Source organism: Bombus pascuorum, chromosome 11 (genome assembly GCF_905332965.1).
Source record: "Bombus pascuorum chromosome 11, iyBomPasc1.1, whole genome shotgun sequence".
In the NCBI taxonomy this organism is placed as follows: domain Eukaryota; kingdom Metazoa; phylum Arthropoda; class Insecta; order Hymenoptera; family Apidae; genus Bombus; species Bombus pascuorum.
In genome coordinates, this window is record NC_083498.1 from 6,130,929 (window position 1) to 6,150,884 (window position 19,956).

The 19,956-nt window shown below is 40.9% G+C and overlaps 1 protein-coding gene across 3 annotated transcripts in view; it reads right to left on the reverse strand.

Annotated features, from left to right (window-relative positions):
• The window catches only part of LOC132912030 (colorectal mutant cancer protein), a 59,346-nt gene that overhangs the window by 19,473 nt on the left and 19,917 nt on the right, over positions 1-19,956 (reverse strand). For all 3 annotated transcript variants that reach the window (XM_060969123.1, XM_060969122.1, XM_060969124.1), the window contains one exon: positions 19,511-19,647. In XM_060969123.1, coding sequence (XP_060825106.1) covers positions 19,511-19,647 — 137 coding nt within the window. The remainder of the gene's footprint in view (positions 1-19,510; positions 19,648-19,956) is intronic.

Below are 19,956 nucleotides of genomic sequence, written 5' to 3' on the forward strand. Positions count from 1 at the left end.
ATCTTGATTATTAATTAACATCGAGTTCTTAAAAGGGAAGAATTGTCTTTCCAGTGGGGACTGTTATTTAGTTGTATCTGGCTACTTCTATACGAAAACATATTATCAGCCATCGGTGGCACGACATCGACTCGTTTTGATTTTAGTTGTTGAGAAGCTTCAACAAACTTTACTTGAAGACCACAGAACAAAAACACGACAAAGTATGGATATTCGATAGAGTGGCTGATTGGCAATTATTTATTCGTTAGGCAGAGAAAGAGAGACCGAGAGACAATCGAACATTGACGACAGACATAATCGAGTAGATGGAACGATGCATATTACGTTCTATTTGTAAATGGAAGGATTTGTCACTATAAGTAGAGATACGTTTCTAGTAAAATTAGTTTTTATCTCGCTTGTCGCTTTAATAACTCACTTTAGAACGGACAATAATTCGAAAATATAGCCGATTACGAAGAGATATGGATTTAACTGTGGTCCCAGCTGTGGATAAAAATAATCGTGGCATGATTCACGCGAAAGGCTCCCGTAGGTCAGTATCACCCTGATGTTAGCGTGCCAAGGGTGAAGTAAGGTCTACGTGGGTATATATTGTATGAGTAATTAGCACGTGCAGACTGTCTCACGTAGGCAATCTGAATTCATTGGCACCAGTCTTACACGATGATGCACGAGAATTATTCTCGCTAATTCAGAACTGCGTGAACGTCACGTACTTTCAATGCTACGTGCTTATTGGCCTTTTTAGCAATCAGAGTTAAGCTTTGCATCTGCTAAGGATAATGAAATTTTGTCAGAAAGAAATCACAGTCAGAGATATTCTTTGCGATAACTTGAATCAAAGTAAACTTCAAACGACTTTAAAACATACATTCTTGGAAAATATTAATATAGCTTCGAATGATCCTAAGATACGCTTCAAATGACCTTGAACAAACTTCAAATACTCTGAAGATGACATTGAGTGACTCTCGATCGTGCCTCGAGTGACTTAGGATGGCTTTAACTTCAAACGTCTTGTACACAACCTTGTGATGAGTTTCGAACGGCCTTAACACGACCTTCGAATGTCCTCGGCACAAGTTCCAACGACCATGAAAGAATTTTTGACTGAGAAACTTGTTCAAGGAATGACGTGATTCGCACGGGGATAAACATAGCGAAGTACAGCTCGAAGTTTGACATTCCAGATATGTTATCTCCGCGCTAACGTGTCCGTTAAGAGCGACATTTTTCCAGAGAATAGCGCATTTGCGAAACTATCGAAGATAACGTTGGCGTAGCGCGAAAGTATTCCCGTCGCCGGTGTCTGTTGACTTTGTCGCGGTCGAGCAATTCAGGTTACGATCCCGTGCAATAAAGTTCGGACAGAGTACAGAAACGCGTTGCTCGCGCCCCGTGTCGATACGATCCTCTTATCCTCGATGGTTTACCACCGCTTTTACGGCCACGTTTTTCCACCGCGAAGCGTATAAACGCCGCGGTTACATACCGCTTGACGCTTTGTAATACCATTAAACGTCTGTTCACGATCATTACTAAGGCGCGCGCGTTCGCGCTAGCTGAACGTGGCCAATTGCGACCGTTAATTTACGAGTTAATCGCCGGGCAGATTTACGAAATGTCGTTAAAACGTAAATGTCACTCGACATTACTGCTCTCTGTACTCGCGTCGAGCCGCGTTTCAAGAAACGTTTCCAGCTATCGAGCACGACAGCCTACGCCAGCTACGCGCCGAGACAGCTTTTTAAACGCGTGATTAACTATCGTGAATTACGTTCTGGTAATCGGGTACGGCGTACCTGAGATCCTGAGTTTTTCGCATTCATTGGACGATAACACGAAGAAGATCATATCGGAAAGCGCATCGTTAGCAGAGTAATGGCAATTACATGTATCCGTGCTTCTAATGATGATATTGGAAAATTTCAAACAGGATTGCATTAGGCTGTAACATATATCAGTCAGGTTTTCTTTTTCCATTTTATGCTTTTAGCACTGTACCCTACGAATTAGCTCGAATATCTTAGAAAATCTATTTAAATTTTCGCATTGGGTGTAGATTACAAATTTTTTAATCCACGCATGTTTCAATCATAAATTCGTTAATATGTCAGTAGTATATATCTTGTTCGTCATACAGATGCTATTTCTTGGTGTTTTTAAAATACACGTAATTTTCTCCAATTTCTAAGCCGGTATAATAATTGTTCTAGACACACGAGCGACGAGCATTAGGACCCAATACTTCATTTTAAATTATAAATACAGTGCAAGATAGGAAATGGCATGCACCGTTATATTCTTCAAATCGAAAAAAAAAAAAAGAAGAAAGAAAATAAGAAATATCGTTCACGAAAGGTCGAGGTATAAAGCTCGCTCGTCAGCGACATAAAAAGGTGTCGTTACAGCGGATCGCTTAATTCCGTGGGCATGATGAGCGTCTCAGTAGGACTTGGCCGGTGTTTTTCTTGACGAACCAAGCGGTAAGGGTAGCGTGTGTACGACGGGAGAGAATCGCCGGTCGGTGGAACAGCAGGAACGCGGAAGGGATGCCTCGCGAGGAAGCCAGTTCGTTAAACTCGTTACCGATCCCTGAAATCGTTGCCCCGGAATGCAGCGAGCAATGTTTCTTTTTCTTTCCTTTCGTCTGTTTTCTTTGCTAGGACGGAGAGAAACAAAAGCGCGAAACTCGCAGCGGCGCGACGCAAGAAAAGAAATGAAAACGCGCGCGCGGCGACGCGATGTAAAAATTGAAAGGTGGAGGCGGGAATGATGAATGAAAGAGCTCGGTGATTACGCTAATATTGTGAACGAAGCCGCAGGGGAACGAAGAATGGAGCAAGGAAGATAACGTCTCGCGACGCTCTGAATATTCAAACTTCGCTAAACACCTGCGAGGAAACATGGATGTACGTGTACCACTGTAACGATATCGTGAAGGTATGTTACACTCGTGGCAATGGCTGAGAGATCGTCCACGTACCCCATAATCGCGAGCTATGTCCTACGGCTAAGCGACGGTTAAATTAGAATAAGTACTATTAAACTTACTTAATGGTACTACACTAAAGTAGAATAAATGGATATCCGGAAAGAATTGGTCCGAATAGAGTCAACTTGTATAGTTCTTTGCCGTCGAATTAGGCCACGTGCAGAAACTTTACTCTTCCAACTACAATGTGTCTTATGTACATACAGTGGCTTGCGAAAATATTTGAACACTTAACGCGGAAAACTTTTATGTGTATTTGTAATACGTTTCATTAGAAACATAATTGTAAAACAAAAATTGTAAGAATGTACAAATAACATCATAGCGATTAATAAATAAAGTTTGCTGTCATATTGGATTGAGTAATAAATTAGCTCATCTTTTACGCCTGTCCGAATGTTTTCATATGTTGCGAGATGACATTATGAAATGTATCTACGAGACACATTTTGTCACATTCACTTAACAAAATGAGCAAATGTGAACGAATAATTCCCAATACATTTTAAACTACTTGTCACCAAAAGTTATAAATTTTAATCACTAACAAATTTTACGACCTCGCAGTATCACTTCCACCTATTCCACACGGAGAATAAAAAGCACCGAAGCGAGGAAAAAGTTGTCTGAAAGAGAAACCAAATGTTCGTGCCTCGTCGCGTGAAGTGACCCAATTTTCGATGATGCTTGCTCTGTGTCGAAAAAATCCAGTCAATGAATTATTGAAAATACAAACTCGGTAAAATCACGGTCTTGATGAGCATACGCGCAATACGAACGACAAAGAAAAGCGCGAGTGTCTGATTTATGAGAGTCAACGATGCATTGACACGCAAACGTTTAGATAAATATGTGCATCGTTCGTTCAGGCTTCATGCAAATGTTCATGCATCGCTCGGCAACACGTGGTAAACATTAAGCGGGCGAGCATCGTCGAATAAACAGCGTCCAGAGAAGAACTTGGGTGATCTGCAAATCAAACAGGACACGAGGATGGCGCCAGTCGTTTTTGCGTGTTACTCAACAAGCCGTTTAACGATTGCGACTCTATCTGCGACCACGTATACGGGTCAGAAGAAAGAAACAATGGTATATTGAAAAGGGGATAAAATAAGGGGAGCACGACAGAAAATTAGAGACATTTGGGACGTAATTGATAGGCCGATTACAGAGAAACACACGGGTATACACATAAACGATGCTATCGCGATACGTTTACACTATCGTTTTAAGTAGATTAATAATCTACTCCAAAACTCAATATACAATATGTCATTATATACTATATAATATACTCAATATACTATATACAAAATAAAAAAATTTCGCATTCTTATAATACAATGATGACGAATAATGATGATATAATATGCGCTGAAACGTGATACGCGAAACATCGACTAGCTGTTTAAAAATAAATGATTTTTCATTTAAAGATTGTTTAACTATTTCGTAAGCGTACGTTCTGAGAACGTCCGGCGATAGAAGCTGCTGACGTTTGTGTAGTTAAATTAAAAAACCGACGACGTATCCGAGTAATATCCCTGACAAAGTTCCAAAGCGGTCTGTTAAAAACTTGCTTCATCCAACTCGATCTGCGGCATCAAAAACGGATAAAGTATCGTACGTGCGGCGATATCAACGAGTCCGAGCTCGTGGTCGTGTTCTTGGATCAAGTGCAATTTGTTAGACGACTGGAGAGCGTGGCTTGACGGCACGAGGAATGACACGTACAAGTTCCATTCAAAAAAATAACGACTCGAGACCGGTGCATCCCACACGCGCGTGTCGTTACGTTCTTTGTCCCACCTGTCTCTTTTCTCGCGTTTCGCCATACGAACTTCGTTGGCAACGCTCCAAAAACCTGGGTGCACCATGGTCTACCGTACTTTGGAAAACAATACGATTCATTTAATTTCTATTAAGTTCGTGTCTCGCATTTTGTCGGCTTCCTGGCGCCAGTCATTCTCTGTCTGGCTAGAGCGGCACCTATACTACTTACTATGACCCGCGTTAGCAACCGAAAGTCAGAAAAATATCGACTCGAATCGGTTCGACAATTCTGTTGCTTCTCCAACGAATTATTAATTTCGCAGCTAGACAATTTTTAAACGAAAAGTCGCCGATCTTCAAACGCAACTACGCGAACACCGTGAGCTTTTATCCCAAGATGTTCGGCTGCTAAATAGCTAGACAATCTCTAAAGGACAAGTTTCCAAGTAAATAAATCCAAAGCAAAGATTCCATTGCGTGGCTTGTCTGTTTTCTGCATTCGAATCCATTGGAATTTTACTTGTACGGACATTTAAAGTTTGTTGTACAAAACGTGTATAGTCAAAGTAATTTGTTATAAAATGGAACAAGGTTTTCAACACCTTTTGGAAACATCAGGCATCATTGAGAGAATGCGCTGTCTATAAAAAGTATTTGCACACTGAGTCGTATCGGAATGCCATTATTCTGAATTACGAGCCGTTCGGTCGATCGACGAGAGGCGAGACAGGGGTAAAGGCCAGTTACCCTTTCCACGATCACACGAGAAGACAGGTTTTTTCGCCGTTCGTGGATCTCGTTAGCGGATGATGTACCGTCCGGACCCACGTTCGTTCCCAACCAATCGATATCAACTACGACACGTCCTCGAAATTTACGCGATTCCCTCCGATTTTGCGATGCGGACTGCGCGTCGATACGTCATGGGGCTGACCGTAAATCGGTCCATTAGCTAATGTAAATTGTCACCCGTTAAGGTAAACCGGTGATCGGTGAATAATGACCCGGTTTTCATTAGCCAAGTACACCGTTAACGGTTCGCTGCCGTATCGTCTTATTAAATCGATCAATTGGCCACGTGACGAATCTACATGGTATGGGAGAGCTCAAAAAAAAGCCAGCTTGGATACCATTGCGGATCGTAAATAATCCTTTGTACTACGGAAGAAAACGTATTTCTGATACTTCGGGTTTCAATCGTATTCTTATTAATACGTTACGCTTTGTTTTGTTCTTTTTTCAGGTTTGCCCTGAAGACACGAACTGGAATATTTACGACACGTTGGAACAGAGCGCAATGTATTATTAAAAATACGATGGAAACCCGAGAGGCCACAAATATGTCGCCTAAGCTATCGCGAAAGTCTAAAATCTAGAATACCGAAGGAAACGTTTGTGCATTAACTACACAGACCTTCCCAGTAATAATCAGCCGTGGGTGATGATCTTTTGCGCGAAAAAATACGAGCAACATAGAATAAGATTTTTAAGAGGAAATTTTATTCCATATTTTCTATTTAATTTGTCACGTAGAACCACCCTCTTGCCGATTATTCATCCTATAATTATACGGAACATCCTGTATAGATTCTCCTTAGAGGCTCGCGAGGGAAACAGCGTTGCTGGAATAAAGAAGACCGCTTGTTACGATAAACTCGAGTCCCTGACGCGACTTGATTACTTTCAATTCCCGTCTTCGTCTTTCGCTCATCCTTCATCCTAATTACAATCCGCTAAGGAAACCTAGAAGAGCGACCAACCCATTTTCTACACTCACTGGCGTGACCATACTAATAGCTTGCGACACGATGTAACAAACCAACGATAAGAAGCATCGATCACTCGTTGTCCTGATAGATAACATCGAACTGCATCGAGTTCGAACCACAGTGGAATATAAACGATACGCGTAAATCGCACGTAACCCAGAAAAAGTAGAAATGAAACCAATTGTGGTTGAATCGATAGGCAGTTCTGTATCGATAAACAGCTTTAGCTTCCTATTATGCGGCGTATTGAAGAAAGAATTTCGTACATGTACATGCATATATTGGTATATCGTTGGGGGAGGTAAACAGGGATGAAGAGGACCACTCCGAGACAGAATATACGGTGCATGGAAGATAACGCGAAGTATACCGCAGTGCAATTCACGTTAGCGGCGTAATTGCTTTTGCATCGATTGTCCTCACGAGGTCGGCCGTCTTCGCTGCGCTCTACATAAACGAAGACTTAGCCTGCGCCAGCCTCAACAATCGCGGCTACGATCGTCATCGACCTTTGCGCAAAATAGCCACAAAATACAGCAGCATATTTGCAACATCTAATTATTAACACCTATTGACCAATTATGACCTATTAAATCTATCTCTAAACGCGGTTAATTTAAGTAATTTAATTGTTGTGACCAGAGCAAAGTAGTATTTAGATGTACGGTAGATACTACAGTATGCAACAATAGTAGCTTAGCCAAAAGGTGCTACAATATTAGGTACATCTGCAGTATTTAGATTTATATTAAAAGCAGATAATTTTGGTAATTTGGAACGATCAGACTGTTACATTGAATCGTTACATCATTATAACTCAGCCGGGTATATTACCTGAACTATATGCCTTTAGTATAAAACTAGATACGATGCAGATCCGATATCTTGCTACTATTTTTCGCATAGATCGGCGTCAACGGCAACGGGCAGTTGCCGCAGACTAAATTATTTACCTTTGCCGATCTACTCGATCCTAACAATTCTACGTTAACGATCGAGCTAAACTCGATCAGATACCCTAACACTATATAGTCGAATATTAACAGGGGCAAACGAGGGGTGATACAAATCCGTATTTGTAAACGAAAAACGTATTTCTACGTTGGCCGGCAACAAAGTGTTAATACCAAACCGTAAATCGTGACTCTATCTCCAAATATTCGTAAACATTTTTCATAAGTTATTCGTATCGTGCAAGTGGGTAAAGAGAATATTCCTCGAGTACAATTCTCATTTACCCGTAAGTACAACCCTACCGATCGCTACTTGTACGGTTCTCCAATGCAGCTGCGAAAGAATCGGAAATAGGTCACTGCACCAGTATCACACGAGAACGAACATGATCGACGAAGACACGCGCGTCGATGAAGAAAACGAAGAGGATCGGTAGCGCACGCAAAATCGGTTGCTCGGAGCGGCGACCGGCCACTACGCTAGGCGGAACGCACGGTGACGGACTGAGCCACCGATTCTCCCACACCCTTGGCGCATTTCACCAAGCCACAGCCGAGGGCGTCCGAGCTACGCCGAGCCTCGCCGATCTTACGGCTCGTTGCACCGAAAGCTCCGATTCTGGTCGTCTCGCTTGCTCCAATTGTCGCGTTACACAGCCCGATACTTCACGCCGCGGTTATTGCAGCCGATAAAAAGTAAGTAGCCTGTACTCGCCACCCCCTTGTCGAGTACAATCGAAGCAGAGCGCACGAGAAGAGCCGGATATCGCCCGCCACGATCTGTTCCATCCCCTTCCGATCTGTCTATAAGTGTGACAGGATGCTTTGTTCAAGGCCGAGGGACCAAGCTTTCTTGCTGTGTCTTATCTCGTGGTGCATGGTTTACGGGCTACATCGATCGAGCATAATCGATGAAACGGTCGTGCAGATATAGGGAGGTGGGAAGGAAATGGAAGGCTAGAGTTTCCTTGAACCAAATACTAAGAAGTATCAGGTCGTACAACAAGTTCGTGACGGGATGTTTGTAGGCTCTCCTTTATGTGTTTCAGCAACGCAGAGGATAAACGACTAAAACGATGAATTTTATACGGTCGAGTTTAGCCATAAATACGCCGACTACGAAGAAACGCTCCTTTTATCTGGCTCTATATTTCATTTTCATAGTAGTACATTTTTATAGTTGTATGAAATCATCAACGAATGATACGAAAATTAATATACTTGAACTTAACTTATTAGCATATAAACGCCATAATAAATACAACGGTGTCAAATACTTTTCGTGACCACTGTAGATCGAATATGTTCATAGGTTCATGGAAAACGTAGATATGGAAAAATGTAATAATCTGCACAGTCGAGTTTCATGCAAAGCGATGATGAAACTCCAAAATGTAGAAGCCATAATACACAGAAATTATTCATAAGGGCTTTCTACAAGTGTTCGAACACGTTCGTGAGCAACTGTATTGTTTGAAGCAAGTCGTCGTGTAAGTTACTCGACCCAGAGGGGACGAACGAGGGATAAATGATTAAAACGTCTAATCTTATGCAGTCGAGTTCAGTCGAGAATAAATTGACGATGATTATCCGTTTATGGGGAACGTAAACGTACAAAAATATAATAACAACGATGGTCGAGTCTCGTTACGCCGCTAATGAAATTCCAAAATGTTTCGCGTAACACAAACGGAATATTCATAAAAGGTTTGCACGAGTGTTCGAATATCTTTGTACTGCGTGTTTGAGGCAAGTCGCCGCGTGGGTTATTACGTCCCACGTGAGAGCGTGCCTTTCCATTCGTCTTATCGGCATTCCGGGTGGCGAAGTCAATTCCCGGCGTATCGAAACGGACGCGATCCATCGTCAACATGAGCAGCAGTTTTAATTGCACGAAACATCGTAACACCATCGGTGGATCGCGTATTCGAAACGCTTTATAATGCGAGTGCCGCGTGATTTATACGCTTTATGGAGCTTTACGATTCATGGGCGGGACAATTTACGACTGTTCGAGGACCTTTACGGACCTTCTTATCGATAGCGAAACCGCCATCGTTTATTGTGCGGCACTCCGCGCCATTGACGCCGGATTATTTATTGCCAGGAAGTGTGAAAATCACCGGCGTGTCTGTCGACTAATGACTCTGCCCGATTAATAGAAACAGGGACGGGATCGGGTCCAAACGATTCCATTAAGAGTGATCCTCTGGTTGCGAACGATCGCCGTTTAAAGGCAAACGATGTGGAACTTGTATCTGACATGATTACGAAGGAACGCGACGTGATATTGCAGCGATTACGGAAGACAGGTAAGATCACGAGAATTTCGCTGGACTCTCTAATTGCGAGAGACGTCGAGATCCACGTGATAAACGATCCCTGCAATTTCAAACTGTGATACAGTAGACGACAAACGGAAGTGTAAATATAGAGTACGCGACAAAAGAAAGTTTATAAAATAAGGAATATAAAAACACTAGAATGTCGGAAAATGGATTTATATTTGATAAGAGCAACGAAGAAATATAATATATACGATAGATAAAATGACTGTTACCAATACGATATGTAATATTAGTATAGTACGAAAGATACTAAAATTCATAGTGCAACAATTTTTAAACTTCCATTTGTCGTGGATACAAAAAGTGATATAAAAATACCAGAATTTTATAAAACGGAATTGTACGTGACAAGAGTAGCGAATAGATATTGCATGTAGGCTGCGAGCTTTTGCACTTATCAGATGCCAAAATGCAAAAATGCATAGTATGACACAGTATGTGGAAAAAGAAATATATATGTACTATCCGAAGTTTACGATATTTAACAGATAAAACAATTGTTTGCTCAGGTTCCATCTTATAAATAATACATATTCACAGAAATATGAATTCGCAGAAATATCCACGGTCTAGTAATATATGTATATTCCAGAATAGATGACTGTCAGCAACATGATGGAAGAAATTTGTACAAAAACTGTCAGTGTCATGTGTCAGAATGTACACGAACAGATGACTTAGTAACTTTAAACTTTACTATACCCGCTATCGCATGACCATTTTGAAGTTGACCTTCTTAGTATTTATCAAAAACTAATATTAACTTTCCCACCAATAATCCAAAATTTCCTAAACTTTTCTCGGTTCTGTAAATATCTTGCCGTGAGTATTTGTGCACGACAACTGTCCTTTAATGGCGTACGCCACACCTGTTTGCCAGTTCGTAATATTTGTCCACCTATCGGGCCTACTAAACAATCCGAGTAACGGTTCATCGTTCCATTGGGAAATGAATCGTCCTTGCTCGTTGGGAAGATTGGGATTTTAGTCGTGAAGTTTCAGCAGACCGATAAAATAGAATGGAAACGAGCAAGAACGAACATCGATTCAGATTTCTAGAACAGAAAACTTCGCAAAGATATGCAAATCGCGGGCGGAGGTTCGCGAGATTGCGGAAATTCTCGGCGGGGAATGGTTCGAATTAAGGAAAAAAGGGGCTAGCTGTCTGGGTTAGGATAGGTATAGTATTAGTGCAATTAGGATAGACCGGGTGTGGCTTCTTAATTAACTTCGCTAATTTCTCAATTAACGCTGTCCTCCGCCAGTTGCAGGGAGACAGAAAAGAAACGTTTACTTTCCGCTTGATCCAAACTGCTCGTGAGGATAATAGATTTAAATTCCATTTTCTATGGCTCGATATTGATATGCGTTTAAAGAAATTTTACGAAATTTTTTTCGTAATTTTCTGAAAATTGTATCGCTGTACGATAAATTCGATTTAATTGGAGATTAGTCATGAGTTATTTTAATGTAAAATTATAACGATATTTACAACGTTAGAGCACGCTAAATTCTAAATAAAACTCCATAGTAATCAAATGAATAAACAGAGCGTTCCAGGAAGAAGCCGGATAACTTTACCGGTATGTTTGATAAGTCATTCTGAAAAAAAGCTCATATACACTATGGGTCTTGTTTGATTCGTTTTCGAGGTAATTGTTGTTTACCTTGCTCAATCGTGGCACAAAACATAAGGCAAGGGGAAGCAGCAGAATGTTTACAATACTTACATCAGTCCGACGTCCGACTCTTGGTTTCAAGCTGTCAATTTCAGTTCAGTGATTCAGTTTCTATTCACGATGCCATATAAATTTTCTACCGTAGAATACGCCGATATGACATTGCAAGCAATAGAAACACAATGCAAGTGACAGTATCAGAAATGAAACTACAAGAACGAACTGGCAACGATCCTGAAAACTTTGAATAGAATAGATTCGTGTTTACAGTAGGAAGGTCGTCGTATTGAACACACCTCCTGTAGCATGTACGAGTAAAAGAAAGATAAGAGATAAATGAAAAAATTATCACTCTACGCTAATTATGACAATTTAGAATCTATCTTGTTGAAATAAATAAAGAAAACAGGTGAACCAAAACCCACAGTATATATGACATTATTTTTCATTCAGAATGACCTATTTCTTTTGGAACTCAACAAGTCGGATCCTGCATAATGTTACCTCGCAACATTGATTCAAGTAATATTTACAAATAATAATCGCGAGTCTAATTCTTGTAAAATATTGTATTGTATTCGCGCGCTTCTTTCTGACGATGTTATCTAAATCATTCACATTGTTGAGCGTCAATTTATTTAGTTTAAAAACAACGTAACGAAACGTGGGTAACAAATCACTATGCCAGTCGACGTAAATCAAAAGATCACTGCGTCAAATTTCTCTGTCCGTTCGCTGAAACCAAGGAACGTCCTTGGGAAAAGTGAATTTACGAGGTAAACCGGCGCGGTATAGGTGTAGAGGCGCGCCTATAAAAGCGGAACGCCAGTAAACAACAGAGTATACGACGCGTTAATAAAGAAATAAGATTCCCGTTAATTGTGAGGACGGCCGGGGTAGTTTCGCGCGTGCGTCGATATATCGTCGTCTGCGTGGCAAGATGCCTTCCAGCGTTTATTGCGTCGCGATGCCGTCCCGAAGAATTCGTCTCGAGCCTTTAACACACACTGGCTGGCTTGCTGGGATGAAATTCTCGAGACAGAAGACAGGCCGGAAGTAAATATCCGGGGAAGAAAACCAGCCTGGGCGATGGAAAGTAACGATCTTTCTGTCTTTCCTGGAAGAACCTAAGCAAGAAAGAATTGGAGAACACCTAAAGCTTCGCTACGCGTGCTCCACCCACGAACCAAACAGGAAAGCTCGTACACGACATTGGATATCTCTAGCTCGATGAAATCAGACGGATTTTTATTGGCGATCGCATACTGCCTGCCGCGATGACGACCTATAGCAGCAGAGGAGGGAAACGGGTTGCCCTTCTGCAATCTGACTGAGCCATTTGACCGATCGATACCGTTTAGGTCGTGTAAATATTGCAAATTGATTTGCGCGTGACGTGGAAGATCGCGTGCAGATGAGTCGGAGAAATTGCTGGCTTCACGTGCAGTTTTGCGTATTCGAACGGCGAGTGCAGTCGAAGTTCGTTTAGTGGAACGAAATTTTAATTAATGTCCGATTAACTGAAATTTAATGGTTGAATTCACTCATGTGAATGTGAGCTCCTATTATGCGAACGAAAAATAGTAGGTAACAGGGAAATTTGCAGAGATCCAATTATGCATATAAAGCGCTTGTCTCCTGATAAGTTCGGGTAAATGGAGTTTCATTGGATTTTCTGATAAATGTGACTGTACCACGAACATATTTGCCAACGGTACGCAAAGAGGTTACGAGCAGACGGCCAACTGTTTGCGAATATCAATAAGGCTGCGCCTTTATGTTAAATTGCATTTTGTACGAATATTTAATTGTTGAAACAAATCTGATTGTCAGTCGAGCTCGAAATGTCTGAGCTTGCCTCGGTTTGTTTAAGATCTACGTTGATTAGTCGCGCTTGAAAATGTTCATTTTCGCAACAACGTTGTTCTAAGCGTCACGATCATCTCTCAAACTGTTCGCGATCCTTAAATCTTTATATTTCAATCTCGCTCTCACTTCAGCGAACGGAATATACTTAACATCGTCAAGAAATATTTGAAATAAAAGATCATGTATACCAATAAGCTTAAGATACTTTCTAAGTTTATTTTAAAGTCGGAAAAAAGCAATTGGGTGGAAAGTGACGCAGGAAGAATACAACACGGTTAAGGGTGAATATCGCCATTGTTTTAGAACTTCGAATTTAGAAGAGTGGTTTAACACAGAAAATGCAAAGTAGCACTTCAAAATTCATGGAGATTTCTGAGAAATCGGTGGACGGATCGGAGGAATTTCAATGGGAAGTTTGGCCATGAGAACAAAACAATTGCTCGCGGTAAGAGGCATGAACGACATCGAGGTTCCTCCCTATGGAAAGACAACAGGGGACACTCCTCGGGAGAGTTATCGATCAATGACCCCAATAGCGTTTCGTGAAAGTTATCAGCTTTGCCGAGACGATACCCGTACGATATAAGATTACACGTTTGATAAGCTATTGTTCCTGGTCAAATCCTTGTCCTGTTCTATGTATCGTGGACCAGCGATAACGGATACAAAGCATACCATAATCGTGCTGCTTAATTCAATCTGTCGTATCTGTAATAAGCCATGTTCGGCTTATCTGGAATCATACGGGTCCGCATAGTTCACATACTGTAACTGCACCGGCGACCATGCTAAACGAGAACATGAAAAATGTTGCAAAGTTCCTTCCTCGAGATCCAGCTACCGTACAGTAGTTTTATCCAGCCTGCTTAATAAGGACGTGTACGGAAGATTTTCTTATCTAGATGAAGGCATAATGAAAAAATTCTGAGAAAAAAATCAGCGTGGTAAACTTCTTTTACGATGTATTAAAAGAAAATTTTATGTGACTGTCTGGTCCTTCCAGCGGGACGATGTTTTTAAGCGCGAGTATTATATGTGTAGAAAACATTTCGAAGCTACATTCTCGTGTAGAGGAAAGGAACGCAGGTACATGGTAACATCGATTGCAATTCTAGCAATGCAATCTTTTTCCCAATGACAGAAAGTTCAGAAAATCTAATCTTTTAGCTGGAGAAATATAACGTGTAATATAACGTACATAATACAAATGGAGCGTAATAAATAATTTTTATCTTTACCACGGAGAAGGTAGAATACAAGATAAAATGAAATACTCTAAATTTTCGTAATCCGACATAAATTACTGCACTCATCTATAATCCAACGCGATATCATTCGAGTATTAACTGCTAAACGGAGCATTCAGCAACAGCGGAAATCTATGTGTTCCAAACGCCTGAATTTTAAGCCGAGATTTCGTACTTTATATTCACTTCTCTCCGCAATGCATCAAGTTTCGCGTTGCTCAGCCACGCAGTGTCATTCGGAAATACAAGTTGAAAATCATAGAGGCGACGAACAAAGAGTTGCAAGTTCTTCTAGAAGAGGAATCGGTAAAACGTAGCAGAAGTAGGTCAGTCCGGATGGTTTCCCATAAGTCAAGGAAAATTCCTGAATAATTAAGCGGAAGGTTCGCGACACGCGCTGCCAAGCGCGACAAAGTGTCCTCGAAGATAAGATTTTGCGGAGTTCTTGAGATCGATTCCGCACGGTGGCTTTCTACTGGTGCGAACTTTGGTGTACGCCGCGGGTAGAATACGTCAGAAGGAAAAGAGCAGCCGGAGATTCAGTCGGGAGTTAAAGCTTGACGGAAACTGCGGACTTCCATGTCGTTTGTTAGCGCCAAGACGGTAAAGTGCATTTCGTAGTTTACCGCAAGTTTCGCTGTGGGCGAGGTTTGTCTGTCTGGCAAACCGAGTCTGTGGAATATTGCTACGTGAATGAAGCCCGTGACGAACATTCGCTGCTACGCAGAACAGAATCCTAAAAGAGAGAAGTCTAGAAATCGTTACATCGTGTCACTTTGCTTTTAGCATTTCGATTTCTCAAGTAATTCTAACGACATCCCATTAAGGGTAGCCGGCAACGTTATATCACTGATTTACGTAAAATCGATACGCGTCCCGTAATGTGCTATCGGCAGGTTCAGGATAAACGTTGGCGAACTCCGGTTGAACGACCTCCTGGCAAATATATCTTCAGCACGCGTTGCAGATTCTTTGGATAGTTCCCGCTACCATGCGTACCCGCGTCTTATAAGCAGTCTACACATGCTATAACGCCTTGCACAATGCAGATTTCAACGTGTAAAGCATCAGTGCCGAATCTTCGCTTCCTTCGGATCGAATGTCATTATCATCGTAAGACCGCGGATGTTTATACATTTATGAACAATTTTAGGGAAAAATGTACAAAATACAAATTACAAATACGTATATATAAAATATTTAAAATATAGTATAATAAATTACACAAATATGCAGATACATATAATATCCAAAGTAAAATAAATCGTCCAATAGATTTAGTGAAACTTCCACTTTCGTCATCATAAAAGGCTCGCTGTATTCACTGAGTAAATATACACACACTTAGCAAGTTATTGACACGATCCATGATCGACGTTGGTCGACGAAGTAAAATTTATTCACCAGTTGAAACGATGCGTATGAAATTCTCTGCAACGCAAACTCCTCACTATGGTTCCCATATCTCGATTCAAATAACTCGAATTAGTATGTTCGCGGCGAAATCGCCCGAAGGACGAGTACGCGAATTAATTTCCGCCAGGACTGCGATCGCGTTGTTACGTGTTTCCACGCGAATCGTACGATCTCCGTCAGATAGGGGACGGAATTAACGACAGCATTACGTTTATCCGACAACGTTGACACCTCTGCGACCAGTGTTCTATTTCCATGGAAATTCTGGCTCGGTAACGGGCTAACAGCTAACGAGATCATCGCCCATAGGCGAGCCACGCGCTCGAACAGTCGACGAAAATTGGAATTCCTTGCGGCAAAAGAAGACAGACTTTTACGACCGGGACGAACTTGACTCTTATTCGCGTAGTCATGCAAATTCTTGGCAAGAGAAGATAATGTTCAGCCGCAGAAATAATCCAAACTAGCCGTACGAACGTCTACTTTCGATGGCCAGACCGTACTTCCGTGGACCTTGCAGGAACAGCGATCCTGCGGATGTTTCAAACCATTCGCCGGCCAGCTGTTCAAGATTTGCTTATCTCCTAATTAAATTGTTCTTACCATCGAAGAAGGTTAATTAGCTCTTGCTGTTCTGGAGATGAGATATCGCAGGACTAATTGTACGAATACGTTTGTCCTTCGCTGTAAATGATATTCAAAAGCCATTCAAACTGCTAGCATGATCATGAGATATCAAAGACAAACGAAGTTGTTGTAGAATTAATTACACGAATACTTTTTATATTTCACTGCGAATAACACTAAAAAAGTATTCGATCTGAATGCTCTTGTTGTGATTACGAAATATCGAGCCTAGTTTCCAACTAACATGCGCGAGTTCAGAAAAATCCATAATTCAGGTACAAACATTCTAAATATTAGATTATTCTAATCGATTCTAATTTATTTATTATTTGTTTAATTCTTGACTCTCGGCTTTGAGTGGCTTCCAGTTTCCGCTTTACTACTGTACATCATCTCTACGATATGAACCAATACCATTTTCCTTCTGCACTTTTACTACATTTACACTATGACACTTATTTCTCTATTTAGTCAGTTGTAAGACGAATACGATACAACAAAGTGTTGTAGAAAGCCAAAATTTCTGATAACGGCCTGGTTGGACTTGGCTTCGAGGTAATTTGAAAGCACGGACGGTCGTTAGAACCACATCTCGTAGCCACTGGCTGGCTGACTGCATTTTAACCTTATTCCATTGGCTCGCCCAGTCGAAAGAGATCCCTTTCTTCGCCCGGCAAAGTACGCACTTCAGGTTGCTTTGCCTCGGGTCTCGCGGTCTCACCTCCGCAAGCGCAGCTGGCTAAACGTTTGCTCTTGCTTTCTCGCATTTTCGGTGTGGTAATGTACTATGTAATAACGGTTATTTATAGGCAGTAAATGCCGTATGCCATTCTCCGCGCTTTCCTTCTCCCCCGTTTATCGTTTCCTTCCTACGGCCGCGACGGTCCACGATAATTCTTCACCGCTTTGGAATTCGACCGATTTTTATTCGCCTTTTATCCTACGACGCGATCCTCTACCCTCTTTGCCGGAATTCTTTTCGAGCCTAGTTTCCAACTAACATGCGCGAGTTCAGAAAAATCCATAATTCAGGTACGAACATTCTAAATATTAGATTGTTCTAATCGATTCTAATTTATTTATTATTTGTTTAATTCTTGACTCTCGGCTTTGAGTGGCTTCCAGTTTCCGCTTTACTACTGTACTATGACACTTATTTCTCTATTTAGTCAGTTGTAAGCAAAGTTAAGAAAAATTTAAGGGCAACGTATCTGCATAAAAGTAGTATCTTGCCGAATATCAAGTTAGTGCGTACGATATGTCGTTTTAAAATTAACATTTTAAGCACACGTGATTTCATAAAAAGGTTGCCCTAAAAGTTTCTTTCTTTTTATAAGGAAACAGTAGATGCACAACATTTTTTGTTTTATATTATTTTATCCAATTACGTATGATTCATTTTACAATAATAGAACAATATAAAATAATATAAAACGAAAAATGTAATGCATCTATTATTTCCTCATAAAACGAAAGAAACCTTTAGGACAACCTAATATCATAGTCCATAATATTACACGTAATTCTATGTATTTTTCCAGCCACTAATTAGTCCCATTATGTATAAGAGTTATAAGAATCATCACTTTTGGAATTAACAAATCCAGCATTGGTTTTTTTATTTACGTATGGGTAAAAAACAATGATGAGGTTAGAATCACGTGACATTAAAAGAACGACTGCGCTATAGCGTCCAAGTTATCGATTCTCTGGAAACTGGAACAATTTTAACGAGTCGAGATATTCGCCAAACTTATCCCAGGGGGATAAGGGGACAGGCGACGAGGATCGTGCAATCTGTCGTTATATAATGGCGGATCACGTTCGAGTGGCATTTGAAACGTCGTTAATTGCACCTGGTGAGGAAATTCCCGTGGTTCGTGGGATCGAGGTAAAGACGTACCAACGTGGCCGGTTAAGAACAAGAGGATCCATAGACGGGCGAGGGAAGAAACTGAAAGCAGCAGCGTTTTTCTGCCGAGAAAACTTATTTGCCGGTCTACGAGGGGTAATTCGCACTTGGCAATTTCGCGCTACGGCTCTATAAAGCTGCAGTTCCTTTGAAATCTTTCCTTTCGTTTTCGCACGTTTCACTCTCCACGGCTGAGTAATGGCGATGGAGAGAAGCAGACATTTCAGACATCAACATTAGGCTATGGTTACACTGGATTTTCGAACGAAATAGAAATAATGCTCCGACGAATACATCACAGTAATCAAATATTGCACGCTGTATTTTTCTGCAAGTGCAAGGTGTTATTTTCATATAAAATCTATCTAATCAAGAGCTATTTCTTTATGAATTCTCATCTTCACGTTTTTCCAACAATTATTCTCGTAACATCTTTGGCAATCTATAGGTACATCAATGAAAAATAAAGAAATTTATTGCTCGATATATGCAATTGCTCAGGAAAGTATTCGGATACTTCTAGAAATGTTTAACGCGCGTAAGCAACCTCTGTAAAACTGTGTATCGTATACCAAGGTAAAATTCTCTATCGTTTCCATCTTCGTAATTAATTCAAGAAAATCGATTACCGTTTAACAACCGACAAACAGCAAATAGAAATTACTTTTCACCATATTATGGTGTTTGTCGTAATTTAATAGAAATTCGTTACAAAATACCTAAGTACACTGCGAGAACACTGAATTATTCAGTACATTATATTTTTCTAGTTTGGTTACCTTTTTGTAATTGTACTTTAAACGTAGATTAAGCCGTAGCGCCGATAAGTGAATTTTGAACTCGATAAAATAATTTCAAACGTTCGCATTTGGTAAGACAAAGTAGATAAGAGCGTGTTTTAATCGTACGAGCTCACCTTGTTTGCCAAGTCTAGCATGTTTCCAGTCCCCCCTGCGGCAGCTTCCACTAGTTTCTGTAGAGTATGGGGTTCCGGCGAGAGATCGCGTGCTCCGCTATCGAATTCCCAGCGTTCATGCCGTCCAGATACGGTACCTGAACATAAGTGAAATAGCGTATCATCTGTGCGTTCAACGTCGTAAAATCAAAATCTCGGCTGAAAATAGGAAATTTAGTAGACCAAAATCGGATGTTCTATTGGAAGAACGTGGATGGAACCGGCTGTCCAAATTGATTCAGATTTGTGTTTATCCGAGATCGACGAGGCGAATGTGCGAAAGATGCTGACAGGTTTTGAAATATTACACATATATAGGGTGTTTTAAAAATTCTGGTATAACCGGCCGAGCGATGTTCCACATGGAAAAATAAGTCGAAGAAGATGAGTCTGAAAACTCGTTAGTT